The sequence below is a fragment of the Malaclemys terrapin genome, chromosome 17 (genome assembly GCF_027887155.1).
Source record: "Malaclemys terrapin pileata isolate rMalTer1 chromosome 17, rMalTer1.hap1, whole genome shotgun sequence".
NCBI lineage: Eukaryota > Metazoa > Chordata > Testudines > Emydidae > Malaclemys > Malaclemys terrapin.
This window is the reverse complement of record NC_071521.1, coordinates 19,312,440-19,325,930: the sequence shown is the minus strand read 5'-3', so window position 1 is coordinate 19,325,930 and position 13,491 is coordinate 19,312,440. Positions and strand designations below refer to the sequence as shown.

General features: G+C 45.3%; 1 protein-coding gene across 7 annotated transcripts in view; it reads left to right on the top strand.

The window, feature by feature from the left end:
* EHMT1 (euchromatic histone lysine methyltransferase 1) overlaps positions 1–13,491 on the top strand; it is a 163,030-nt gene that overhangs the window by 94,181 nt on the left and 55,358 nt on the right. For all 7 annotated transcript variants that reach the window (XM_054007471.1, XM_054007465.1, XM_054007468.1 and 4 more), the window contains 2 exons: positions 9,104–9,281; positions 12,406–12,542. In XM_054007471.1, the coding sequence (XP_053863446.1) occupies positions 9,104–9,281; positions 12,406–12,542 (315 nt within the window). The remainder of the gene's footprint in view (positions 1–9,103; positions 9,282–12,405; positions 12,543–13,491) is intronic.

Genomic DNA, 13,491 nt, shown 5'->3' with positions numbered 1-13,491 from the left:
CAAACCCTTGTGGAACCTCACATGGAGCGAGCGATCCCTTGGGGCAGAGGAACAGGAGGAGGCAATTTTTCTGTAAGAGATAAACATCAGGTGAGGAGAGATTGCCTCACTGCTCTTGCCTCACTTTTATTTGACTGTAAATCAGAATAACTTGTACCTGAATCCACAAAGCTGCGGGTTTGTTTTAGAAAGCTGGGGGGTTAGTTAACATTTGCAAGCAATTGCATGGCTGAATTTACGTGCACGGTTACTGTGATTGCTTGAGCACATGGCTATTTATGGTCATTTGCAATCGCGGGAACGGCACAAAAATTAGGCATGCAGCTGTGCACACAGGTTTTTTAAAATCACATCCCCAAGAACTCTCCCCATTTAGTTTTGATCGAGAGAGAAGCAAAATACACAATAAGACCAAGCCAATGGGTGTTGAATAATTGTCTGTCTATGCTCAAGCCGTTGCATCTGAATTTGAGCAAGGGTTTTCCGTTTTTATCTGATCTAGTTTCTATAAACAACGAAACGTCTGCTCAGTTCAGCATTCAGGATAGTTATTGACTTTTCCCCCCAATGGCTTTTGGCTACATCCAGTTCTGTGCTGAGTAGCACAAAGTCCTGACTAGTTCCCATTTTTCAGTTTCCTGGTTCTCTCTCTCTCTGTCTATATGACCTTCATCACCATAGTATCTCAGGGTCTTTTAAAGTATCAGACTCCACCATCACACCTGCCTTTTCCACTTGATAAGTAAACATCTAAGTTGCAGGTGGCACAGCCTTAGCAACAACCCTTTGGAGATCATACAGCAGATGAGGGGGTAGAAGTCTGCAGCTTCCACGTTTTCATGTTTAGAGCATTGTTTTATTCCTGCTAGATCCTTGTGTTGCCTGAGCCAAGGATAGGAAAAAATTAGGATTCCTTAGTCCTCAATTTGTAGAATCTTTTCTCCTGGCCTCTGCAAAAATCGGTTGGGAAGAGAGAGTTGCTTCTTGGACTTCAGTCCCCCTCAAGCAAACTTGGCATCCCCTTTCTGTGTGAATTGGGTGGTCTTTGGTAGAAACAAAACAGGTGGAGATTGGTTGTTTCTCCACCCAGGAGTCACTTTCAGAACCAGAAAAGCAGCCAGGAACCAAAACACAGCCGTAGATTTCATTGCTACAGGTCTATGGTGATTTTGTTTTAAAATACTGATATTTGCGAAGCAGCAGCCCAGCCACTGTGTTGCACACATGTCCTTGCATCTTTTACCCCACGGGAGAGATTTTTCTTTTCTGCTTAGTCCACCTACAGCTTCCTCAGGCACATGAAAGGCTTTGCGAGAGGAGGAAATGGGCCAAAAGGAAGCTGGTTGTATGCTTTAGGCTCAAATGCTTTCAGAACGCTTCCGTTGATCATATATTTTCTGGGTAAAGAACCCCATACTCTGCCCCACTGGCATGAGAATTTAGATCCCTTATCAAACTTAACTTCATTTTCACAACTCTAGAAGAGCCTAAGAACTTTGATAGTAAAACCCTCCTCGTATTTTATCGATTGAAATGCAATTTATCTATTTTATCTAATGTCTGGTGGTTCGATCAGGGGATGGCGTCAGGAGACCGAGATTCTGCTCCTAACGCTGAGGCTGGGTCAACACTAAAAAATTAAGTTGACCCAGGTACGTCACTCGGGTGTGAAAAATCCACACCCGGGAGTGATGTACTTAAGCCGACCTATTTCCCAGCGTAGACAGAAGAGTTAGTACATGACCTCAGGCAAATCACTTTCCTTCCCTGTGCCTCAGTTTCCCTTTCCATAAAACAGGGATAATGGTGGTGTAAATTCCTTTAAGGTCCCCAGACAAAAGATGCTGCATCATTACAAAGTGTTGTTTGTTATATCAATGGTAAGTAATATTACAGCCTGGTACCAAACCCCTTCCATGCTCTCCTATGTAGTCCACGGGCTCAGAGAGTGCTAGGGAGTTCTCACGTTTGACTAACTAAGCATAGACCATTACAAGTTGCCAGCCAGTGAGCATCTAGGATGCATTCGCATTCTTGAGTGCTCTAGTTTTGCAGAGAAGAGAACTGTCGGAACATGGGGGAATCCTGATTGTCTTTCAAGTGGAATGTCCCATAAGAGCAGAAAGGATAGTCTCTCCTGAAGGAAAATGAACTGTACATAACCAAAAAATGTAGATGACCCAAACAGCTGTGAAGAAAAGAATGAGATCTAATTATAAATGCTCCCAAGGATTTGTCTAAACACAGAATTGCACCAGTTTAACGTAACTTAAGGGCTTGTCTACACTTGAAAATTAACGCGAATTAAGGTAGGGTGTGAATTTAAAGTGCAATAGCTGTTCTTGAAAAACTCCATGTCTGGGCACTCTTATTCTACTTTAAGTTCACACCCTAAATGAATTCCCATTGCCTTTCAAGTGTAGACAGTGAAATTAACAACTCTATGTAGACAAGCCCTAAATCAGTTTTTAAACTGAAGTTAAACCGGTTCAATTTTGTGTGTGGACACTCTTACACTGGTTTAAACATGGCTTGCATCTCTTTAACTTGTGTGGCAAGCTAAAGCAATATAAGCCAAGTTTAAACTGATATAAGGTGTCCACACACACGGGTCAGCTTTAATGAAATCGGTCTAAAATCACATGTTTGGGCTATGTCTACACTACAGACCTTACAGCGGAACTTTACATGTAGACATGGTCTAAGAGTGCCAGTCGGAGTCTAAGTACTGTGGCTTGTCTGCTGTGGTTAGTTAGCTTTGCAGCGTCCTCATCTGTACCGTTCCAGGTTAATATTCGTATGCTGGGCCACCACCAAAACCCTCTCTGGCATGTTTGAATTTCGCTAAAGAAAATGGTAATTCTCTACCAACCCTGATGTAAATGCATAGCTTCAATACGACAGTCCTTCAGGTTTTTGGTGTAGTTCGTGATATATTTTGCTGGCTTGATAGTCTGGGCTTGAATCCCATTTACACTAACGCCAATTATCAGAGGTTGATGTGCAAGATGGGGCCCAGAGGCAGCACATTGGTTGGAATCTTGTGGCCCCTCCATGTCCCAGCATCTGGGGAAGGAAGGGAGATGGGCTGCTTACTGAGTGCTGCCTCTGGACCTGGCCGCCCTGGTTTAATGGGGCTAGTCCCCTGGCTAGTTGGTTAGGTTTTCAAGCCCCTGGCTAATAGAGTGTTTGAGACAGAAGTGCCCGAAGCCTTCAGTTTCACTGAGAAGTGTGACAGGCAGCCCTGCCTGAAAGAGCTTATCCGTGGAAGCTGGAAATGGGTATATTGGATGTCGAGGATGAATGGCAAGCGTCCGCTGATGTGCTCTCTGAAGCTGCCCTCTCGTTAAATGATTTGTGTGGGAGGATATTTACCAGTGTTTGTCACTGACACAGTGATATGTTTTTGGTCTTGTTTTCTTTCCTTGCTAGTAACTTGGTTGGTAACGAAGGGCCTCTTAATTGTCTGGTTCTGGGCAGAATGCTGTATGCCATGCCGGCCCAGGGCTTAATTAGTTGCTTTGCCTCTGGAAAAATTGAGGTACTCCATCTTGGTCATTTTTAATAACTTTCCCTACTATTCTAAGGGAGCTGCATGCCAATAACACACACCTAATCAATCCCATTAAAGGGTGGAGAGCGCTCGCATTCATCTATACAATGAATCTTTCATCTCAAGTGCCATAAGTGTGCTCCTGTTCTGACAGCAGCAGCTTTCTCATCTGCTCTCCTGAGGCACAGAGAAAAGATCCCGTTCAATCCTGCCCCCTCTGTGTCTAGATCTGGGCATCTTCTGAAACCCATGCTAGACATCAGCATGTCTTCCCTTGGCTCCCTGACTGCCTCCACAATGCCTTGCATGGGAGAATAACTCTGTAGCCTCTCCTGTGAAGTGTAACTGATGCTCTATGGGAAAATGCATTATTTAGAACAGTGGTTCTCAACCTGTGGTTGGATCCATGGACTACGTCAAAGGGGGTCTGTGAAAGACTTAGACTGAAAACTGACTGAACAGAATTCAGCTATATATATACAGACAACAGATTTTGTAAGAGGTCTGCACCTCACCTCCATTCGAAATTTTTAGGGGTCCGCAAATGAAAAAAAGGTTGAGAACCACTGCTTTAGAACGTGTTCTTCCACATTGATTTTGCCCTCTGCCTGGTGTAACTCTGTTAATTTCAATGGATCTTTTGTACGCTGCTTTCTCTTTGTGCGGTGTTAGGATAGCCCGAAGGCTGCCCTAAGTGACGCCAGACAGTAATGGCCCCAAGAGACTGAATATCTGACCCGGTGGGGGGATAGCCTGACCAGTTTTCTCTCTCTCTCTGAGGGATAAATGAGAGTAGAACCAGTCTTAGATTATTTTTTTTTTAGCTCCTTTATAAAAATAACAAACACAAAAAGAACCCCTGGGCCAAAACTCTTTCATGAGAACAATAAATAAAATTGCTGTGGATTCAACAAACCTACATCATTATTGACATACTCCAGCTCTGTATGTACTTGTCCTCTTATCCTGTGTAGTCAGGGGACAGAGTTCAAGGCTTCCGCTATAGTGGGGGACTGGATGGATTAGTGCACTGGAAATGAGATATAGAGCTTTTAACCTCTAGGTTGCCAGTTAAATCCTATCAGAATAGGTGTCAGCTGAATGTTGTTATGCTCTCTGATGAACCTACATGAAACCAGATGATTTCAGTCCAGGTTCCAGGGCTAAGGGTCTGTAGCATTGAAAGTACACACAGTTAGCATTCATCCCCTTATTGGCATTCTCAGCAAATAAACCTACACTCACTGGGCTGTGGAAGTTGCATACCCATTTCACTTCTGAGGAGGTGGCCGCACAAGGTCAGGGTCAAGGCAAATTAACTTATCCTATCCTGTGGATAAAAGGAGCACCTCAGACTTGTTTATCCTGAATCTTTCATCAGTGCTAAAGTCTCTCACTGAGGCCAGGTCTGCATTACAGACTTCTGCGGGCATAGTTGTGTTGGTCAGGGTTGTGATGAGGCGTGATCCCTGACCAGCATAGCCGTACAGGCAGAAGCCTCTAGTGTATATGCACTTAGCTGTATAGCTAGTTTCCCTCGAGTATGGTTTTACATAGCCCAGCTCTTCTGATACGGCTGTGTCCATGCCAGGGCTGGGATAGTGTACCAGTGTTCCTATCCTAGTAACGTGACATGGCCTTAATCTCACATGCTCTCAGAATTCCAAAGGGGCAATTTTCATTATTATTGAACAAAATGACATAAATGGAAGAGAAATCCAATACATCTGCCACCCGAAGGGGAGGAATTTGGACTTTCAGGAAATGAGGCAGATTCGTGTTAGGACTTGACGATGGCAAACTGGATGAAGGACTATTGGCTGGTAAATTACTCAGCACCAGTTTTGTCCTTGTTCCCAGGCTAATATTTGAGAATACCTCTCTTTGTACTTTCCCAGCTTTGGATAGTATTAAACTGGATGTAACTTCTCAAGTCCTCTGCCTGGCTGCCAGGAGCTGAGAGCCCAGGTGGGAGCTGGGCTTCCAGTGGGAAGCTCCACACTGAGCTGAGAGCCTGCGTGGCAGCCCCCCCACACTGCCCTTCTTCAGTTGGTACAAGCACTGCTGGGGAGGATGCGCACCACCGACAGAAGGAGGGTTGTGTGGACCTGAAAAACCGCAGTAATTACTGCGGTGGTTGTATGTCAGCTCAACTTAAATGTGTAGTGTAGACATACCCTGAGATGCATTCCAGGAGGTGGGTCCTTCCAGAACAGGGGCGAGGCACATTGTAACCGATAATATGGTAGCTTTGCTCTTTGTACCTGCTCTGCCTGTTCTGCAATAGAAGCCCTCCCTTTCTATGCTCTTAGCCTGATGCTTTTCTCCCCAGTAGGAAATTCACTTTAGCTAAGGGTGTGGGGTTTATTTTAAAATTTTCCCTAGAATGTCCCTGCTCCGTCCTAGCCATAGCTCTGAGCTGAAGTATCTATTCCTTTGTGTTAAAAAGCAAGGAAGGGAACTTTACCTGGCTCGGGTAGTGACTTCTACAGTTACAGCTGACAACACTGCATTGTGTGTGACACCATTCCGCTGCAGCAGCACAGAGCCTGCAAGGACGAAGCAAAGCATGTGTCAGAAGAAAAAGGAGACCCCTTCTCCCACAAGATGCCCATTTGAGAGATGCATGTGGGCAGGAGAGAAGGTCTGAATAGTGCAGACACTTGCAACTCATCTGTTTTGGCAGAGCAATTCCGGGCAAGCGCAGAGGGGCAGTTGCATGCCAGAGCATTGGCCTGGCAGCGAAGGGTGCAATTGAATAGTGTTGCTTGAGCCGGCTCTGAGACTGCTAGATCAGACTATAAGGGCATTTTAGGTTGACTATCAGGAGAAGCTCCATGACAAGATGAGGTGGGCTGTGAAAGTCTCCTCTGGAAACATTTATGATTGGACAGGACAGAGCACACGAAACTGCCGTAGGGTACAATTCCACACGGCTTTCCAGGGATTGGACCAGAGGAACTAATAGAATTTATAGCCATTAGAAATGGAAAAGCTCTAAGTGGAATTGTCCATAGAACGTGTATAATGATCTTGCAGAAAGCAGAGTTTCATAGCGGGAACAAGGAAGGGGCAATGCCTTATTTCTTCTGCCTTTCTCTTCTCCATCGTCTGGCTGAGTTTGGGGAAGGGAGAGAAAATTGTTCATGCTTTCATATCTTTGCTGATCCTTGTTAACCTAATCTCTTATATCCAGGATTGTCCTCACTGGGGCTGCTAAAATCTTCTGTCCAGTCAGGCTTCCCAGGAGAGAACCGGTAACATCGCTCCATTTAAATGCTTTCTGTCTGCTTAGTATTGAGGTGTGTGTCTCCAGATAGTAGGTTCAGGGAGTTCCCTACCCACTGGAGTTCCAGTAATTCAAATCTTACAAGACCTAATTCAATTTGCATATTATTTTGCGGGATTGACATTAAAAGTTGCTATTTGCCAACAGCTACCGTGCAGCAGTATCTGAGATGCCTTAGTGACTTCTCTACTGTAATTACAGGAAAACAAAGCAAATAGCGTATTTCTTTTTAATTAATTCTTTGTGTTGGTCCTGACAAACTCTTCCTCCATTCTTCTGTGATCTAGTTGACAATTCTCAATGTTTTCAATCCATCCAGCCAGATGAAGATGCATCTGACTGCAGCCCAATGCAAGGTCATACATTTAGGGACAAAGAATATAGGCTATATTCACCGGCTGGGAGACTGTATTCTGGATTTAGGAGCCAAGTAGATAACCAACTGATACAAGCTTTCAGTGTGATGCTGTGGCTAATAGGGTTTACATGATCCTTGGATATATAAACGGGGGATATCGAGCAGACATATATGGCATTGCTGAGACTAATATTGGAAGACTTGTGTTCTGATATTCACATTTTTAAAAGGATGTAGAAAAATTGGAAAGGGCCACCCACAAGAATGATTTGAGGTCTAGAAAACTTGAGTTTCTTACGTTTAATTTAATTTATCCATGTAATTTATCAGAGAGGACATGAAGAGGTGACTCGATCGTGCTTTGTATGTATCTACACCAGGAGAAGATTTCTGGTGATGGAGGGTTGTTTAATCTAGCAGAGAGAGGCTAGATTTCTTAACAGTGAGGCTCATGAACCATTGGAACAACTTACCAAGGAACGTGGTAGCTTCTTCATCGCTCGGAGTCTCTAAATCAAGACTGACTAGCTTTCGAAAAGATGTGCTGTAACTCAACCAGCAGTTCTGGGCTTGATGCAGGAATCTAGGTGAAATTCGGTGGCCTGTTTCATGCAGGTCCGACTTGATGATCATAATGATCCCTTTTGGCCTTGAAATTTGTGACCAGTTTCTCATTTCCTGCCAGCAATGCTCCCTTGGCAGAGCTGTGATAGTTTTTTTTTCTCAAGGCCATGTTACTTGAAAGCAGCATTTGAGAATGGGTCCCTGATCCTAGACTGATAGGGGCTTAAAAAAGTCTTCCTTGTCTGGCTTCCTTTTTCTGTTTGGGCATTTTAGCTCTCGGTCCAGAGCTCCTGTACCAGAAGCCTCCCTCTCCCAAACGGAGCAGCATCAAAACATTGTCAACCCAAAGCTTGTGATCTTATAACAATGCTTTAGGATTTCTGTAGCACCTTTCGTCAAAGAACGTTGGGCTTCACAGCCTCACAACCTACTTCCCCCCTGAGGCCCATTTGGTATCTAACCCCCTTGACGGCTCGCTTAGCAGAGGCACAGAGAAGTTTGAATGGGCCAATATTGAGCAGAGCAAAGCCAGCGTAAAATGCTACCGCATCAGAATGGTCGCATTCTACACCCACTCTGTTCCGGGGTAAATGAGGACCCAAGGAGCAGGGCAACAGGGAATCAGACCCTAGGGATCCTGGTGCTTAGTCTCTGCAGTAGCGACTAGACAAGCTTAATCCAAGCCTTTGTTTTGCATCTCCGTGTCATGCAAAACAATTAAACGCCTTCTTTCCCCAATTCCGTGTTGTTTATTGCCTTTATTAGATAGCATTTGTGGACCAGATCCTCATCGTGCTAGATGCTGTAAAACCACAGAGCAATCCTCTTCCAGTGTTACACGCAGTGTTGTAAACCATAGTAGACTGCTTCTCTGGAAGACTGTGTTGCCTCTGCCCGTCCACCCTCTCACATACGGACCTCATTACAGATGTGTGGCAGGGAGCAGGCAGAGCTGTTGCATTAACTCCTCTCCTCCAGGGGAGACCAAAGGCCTGTGTAAATAGCATCTGCTGCTTTCCATTATTTACACATGCTTTGGATCAGTCTCTCTCCGCTAGACACCTTCAAAGGGAGCCGGACTCTCTGAGTGGAGGCGCAGCGGGCTGCCAGAGTGCTGCAGGGATTAGGCAAAGAACTGTTCGGTGGAGGAGATTGGTGTGGGAGGGGAAAGCAGTCGGATAAATGACTGGGTCTGTGCGCTTCTGTTTTGAATGTAGACCCCTCCTCTTCAAATGGGCGAGGGGGAAAGAGAGTGTGTGCGCGCGCGCTTTTTCCTTTTGAATGTAACTAGTAACCTTTGACCCGGATGCAGAGGCTCATTTTAATCTCTGTTTTCCAGCATGCAAGTAAAGACCCCAAAGAAGCGAGAGACACCAGAGATCAAAAAGAATCCAAGGAGGAAGGCAACAAAAACGTCTTGGAGTTTGGCAAGCCCCCACCGTTGCCCCCTTTCCCAGGCCTTCATCAGTCACTACCTCAGAACCAGAGCTATGTGGCCACCACAAAATCTCAGACAGGTAAAAAGGACAGAGCCAAATAATAATAATAATTAATAATAAAATCCCTTTTTATTGTGCTTGGGAAGAAACACTGTCAGGCTGCATCCGAAGAAGTGAGGTTTTTACTCACGAAAGCTTATGCCCAAATAAATCTGTTAGTCTTTAAGGTGCCACCAGACTCCTTGTTGTTTTTGTAGATACAGACTAACACGGCTACCCCCTGATACTTGACTGTCAGGCTAGGGCAGGCTAAAAGTTGCTCTGCTGTGGCCTTGTCTCCACTGTCTTTTGCCCCTAAAGTTCCCCTTTGTTGCTAGCCCCAGTGGAGTGCCAGTGTGGCTCAGACCCGGGCAGTTGCCATTGTATTAACCACCGCGTTGCCGGGACCTGCTCTGAGGTGTGTTTGTTAAAATGCTAGCAGCCTGCCTTTGCTAGCACAAGTGGAACAACAGCGATGGGGAATTTTGGGGGAGAGGGAGGCTAGCATGGACACCGCCTGGACCTTTGGGCCCCACCTGCATTACAAATATGTATTTAATTAAGAATATGACCAAATATCCCTTATTCTGGGCAATGTAGGCAGAAAAAAACTATCGTATGTTAAAAGCATGTGAGAGAACCATGGTTTTTCCCTAGTTCGATATGGAAGAGGAAATCCTTGCCCCTTTATGCGCCAGCCCCTTTAAGAGAAACACAAGAGCTTGAGCAGAGTAAATGAGGTCCTAAAAGCAGCGTATCCCGTTGGAGGAAATTTTCCTCCAGTGCAGGCATTGCAGAAGACAGCAGTAGAGCTGCCCTCCCAGGTCCCGTTTGGAACCCCAGCGTAAGGCGCACGTTGGGGGCAGGAACGCAGTCCACAACACTAGAGATTCTGGGCAGGGCTGCAGCCCATAAGGTGTTGGAGTTATTCTGGGGGCCTCCCTGGTTACCTGGGCAACCTCAGTATTGGGAGGACATAAAGGTAGCTTAAAGCTGCTTTAGCACCTCTTCCCAGGGCTACAATTCTGTGCTCTGCTCCTTAGAGGTGCAGCACTGAGTCTCACCCCCTAGGCTGAGACATGGTTCTCTTACATAGCTGTACCATATGTTTTTTATGTCTGCACTTGGGAGAATAAACCATGTTATCACATGACTGGGCCACAGTCAGTTGATTTTGAGAGGGTAGGTGGGGCCTAAAAAGACTAAATTAAACCAAGTTGGAAAAAAGTATTTGATAGTGGCCTGTTTAGAGCCAGAATATGCTCTGTTACTCCCAGTATTAAACTCAATTGATTTGGCTGATTTCAATGGGGTTACTCCCCATTTACAACAGTGTTTGAGAGCAGGATCTGGCCCAGAATGCTTATCTAGTTGCCTTATTTAGGGTGACGATTTTCAGGTGCTCTCAAGTCACTTTTGGTTCACAAGTCCCATTGACTTTTTGCAACGACTTGTGCTTCTAAATCACTTGGATGCTTTTGAAAATCCCATCCTTATTCTTCTTTTACAGCTGCCAGTTTGTACTACATGCAGATTTGTGGAACTTTACTGTAGTTATAGGGATATGTCATGCCACAGGTCAGAGTGAAGTTTCAAGGCCTGATCCCAAAGAACCAAAGCGCCTTGAGCATCTAAGATAGATAATTAGAAAGAACTCCTTTCGCACCCCAAATTCCCATCGACGACTCTTGGAGTTTGGACTGAGCCAGACTGGCAGGACTTGTAAGGATGATGCTGTTTGCCTCCTACACCATGGACCATGTGCTAGCCTGCAGCCTTTGGATAGCTCACGGCCTAGTCCTGCAGTCCTTGTTGAAGCTCTCTCCCCATCCAAGGGAGTTCTGTGTAACTAACATAGTTTCTGAGTCTGAGGACATCAGCTGTGCTGGCTGTAGTGTTGCAATAGAGGGATGCAATAGAAGTTGCTGTAGTGTTTCTGGCTGGAGGGATGCAGTAGAAGCCAGGTGGAATTTTAGAAGGGGAGAGATCAAGAGTTTGAGAATGGAATGGGTGAGTGGAGCCTCGGTGTTCAGATATTGACAGTCTGTTGTAGCTTTGGTGTTCTGCTTCAGTGAGTATGTAGAGGGCAGGGCACCTGTCCCTTCCATCACAATCTCCCACTTCCCTTGGGTGCTGAAGGCAGTCATGAGCAGACATTTCATTTACTCACTTACACTCTCGGGTGAAGCTGTTTACAGTAGGCAAATTTGTAGCCCTTCAGTTGTCACATGGGATATTGCTACACCGAAGGCTTTCTTTGGGATTGCTATAGCTGCTAATATGCAATTTCATAGGATTCTGATGGTAGTTTACTACTGGTTTCTGCTTATTACGAAGTGTAGCTTTGTAATCACAATAACTTGTATTAACACATCTCTTTTAAAGAGAAGCCTCTTTAACATCCTTTAAGTGAAAATTTTAAAGTAAAATCAGATGCAAGGGAATGTTCTAAAGGAACTGAGAGTTCACAGCAAGAGAGCAATAATGTTGATTCCCAAGATAGCCATTCCCTGGGCTTACATTATTCTGCAAAGAGCCGGAACCAAATCTGCATGTGACATGTATTCTCCCAAGACAACGTGAGGCACTGAGGTGTGATCTCTGATTTGTCTAGAGGTCTGGAGGGAGGCTAACAAAACTAAGGGTTGAATAGAGGCGTTTAAGGAAGAGAACTGAAACTTTGGTGCAAGGTTTAAAGTGAAGTTAAATAACAGCCATCTCCGTGTTCAATATCTCTGCTCCCTGTGTGTTCTCAAGTTGTTCTTGATCACCTTCCTGGTTAAAACATGTTATTACTCCTGTAGGCTCTGGATTCTATTCTGCCTCCTGCATCATCAGCAAAACTGCCCGCTAAGTTCTGAGAGGGAGACTCTGTCTTGCTGGTGGTGATGTAAGGAGCAGAAAGAATTGGGGATGGGGCAGGGGAATTTCAGAACGTAGGTTGAGTTTGCGGCTTTGACGGAAACGTGTGTGCATGCACACAAACTCTTTTGGTTGACTTGTGAGTGGAGCAGTGGGTTCCAGAAGCCCTTATGTTTGTGCTCTGTGTTGCTTTTCTGCTCGTAACCTCATTTTTAAAGCACTCGAATGGCATCTCTTCTGCTTTCCACGCTTTCTCCTTCCCATCCTGAATCTGCTTTGTGTTTTATTCCCCCCCCTCCAGCTGCTGCAGTATCTCGGAAGAAAAAGCGGAGAATGGGAACCTATAGCCTGGTTCCCAAGAAAAAGACCAAAGTGTTAAAACAGAGAACGATGATTGAGATGTTTAAGAGCATAACTCATTCCACTGCGGGTGCCAAGGTAAGGGCTGAGCCAAACCTGCTACTGACTTGCTTGTTGGGGGAATAAAGTGCTTGACTCTTTCATCCATGTGTATTTGGCACTGGGAGACCAACTCCATGTGCTCATTGTAGATCTGTCATTCATTCTTTACAACTGCATTCTCACTATAACCATTTCCCACCCTTCTATGGCTGGTGGTTGGGAAAGTTCTGCAAATGGGCAGTTACAGGGAGTCTTCTCAGGTGCCGTGTGTCAAGAGACCTTGAACAAATGAAAACAACCTCTTTCTAATTTTTTTTGCTTCCCATTTCTCTGTGATTTTCTTGGAACTGGGGATTTCTCAAGGTGACCCTGACAAATGTTTCTGCCTTGGAGCCCTCAGGAAAGTCCCTCGTGTTAGTGCTTGAGGTTGCAAGGCGAAAAAGGCAGGTGATTTTAAAAGGTGGGATTCGGAGCTGGCCTGACTGTGCTCCCACTGCAGTTCGTGCCAGGGGAGTTTTACCATTCAATTCCGTGAGAGCTGAAAATCCCAGCTTGGGTGTTAGAACTTCTTTTCCTTTCAGAGGGACCCTCCCTGGGTCCTTGAGACGACACAACGGAACTGTCCCTTTGTGAAATAAATTCGATGCTTTCAGTTAACTGGTCAGTCTTTACTCATGATTACTCCTAGTAAGCATCAGGGCTGACCAGTGACCCTGCCATTAATGCTCTGTACTGCCACAAGAGCCCAGCATTACTCCCGTTGGCATCTCGTCCTCCAGGTTGATAGGGCTAGGTTGCTTGCGGCAAAATCTCTGTCCAGATGCATTAGCAGCCTTACTGGGTTCTGAGGGAAAACTCGTCCTGTACTCAATTCACAGCCGGTGTCCTGGTACAAAGAAGATGATGTGAATCTGTGGTTAGATGCATTGGGCCAGGAGCATGAGTTGCTGTGGCCTTCCTGGTTTATGTACTTGGGTATGTTTCA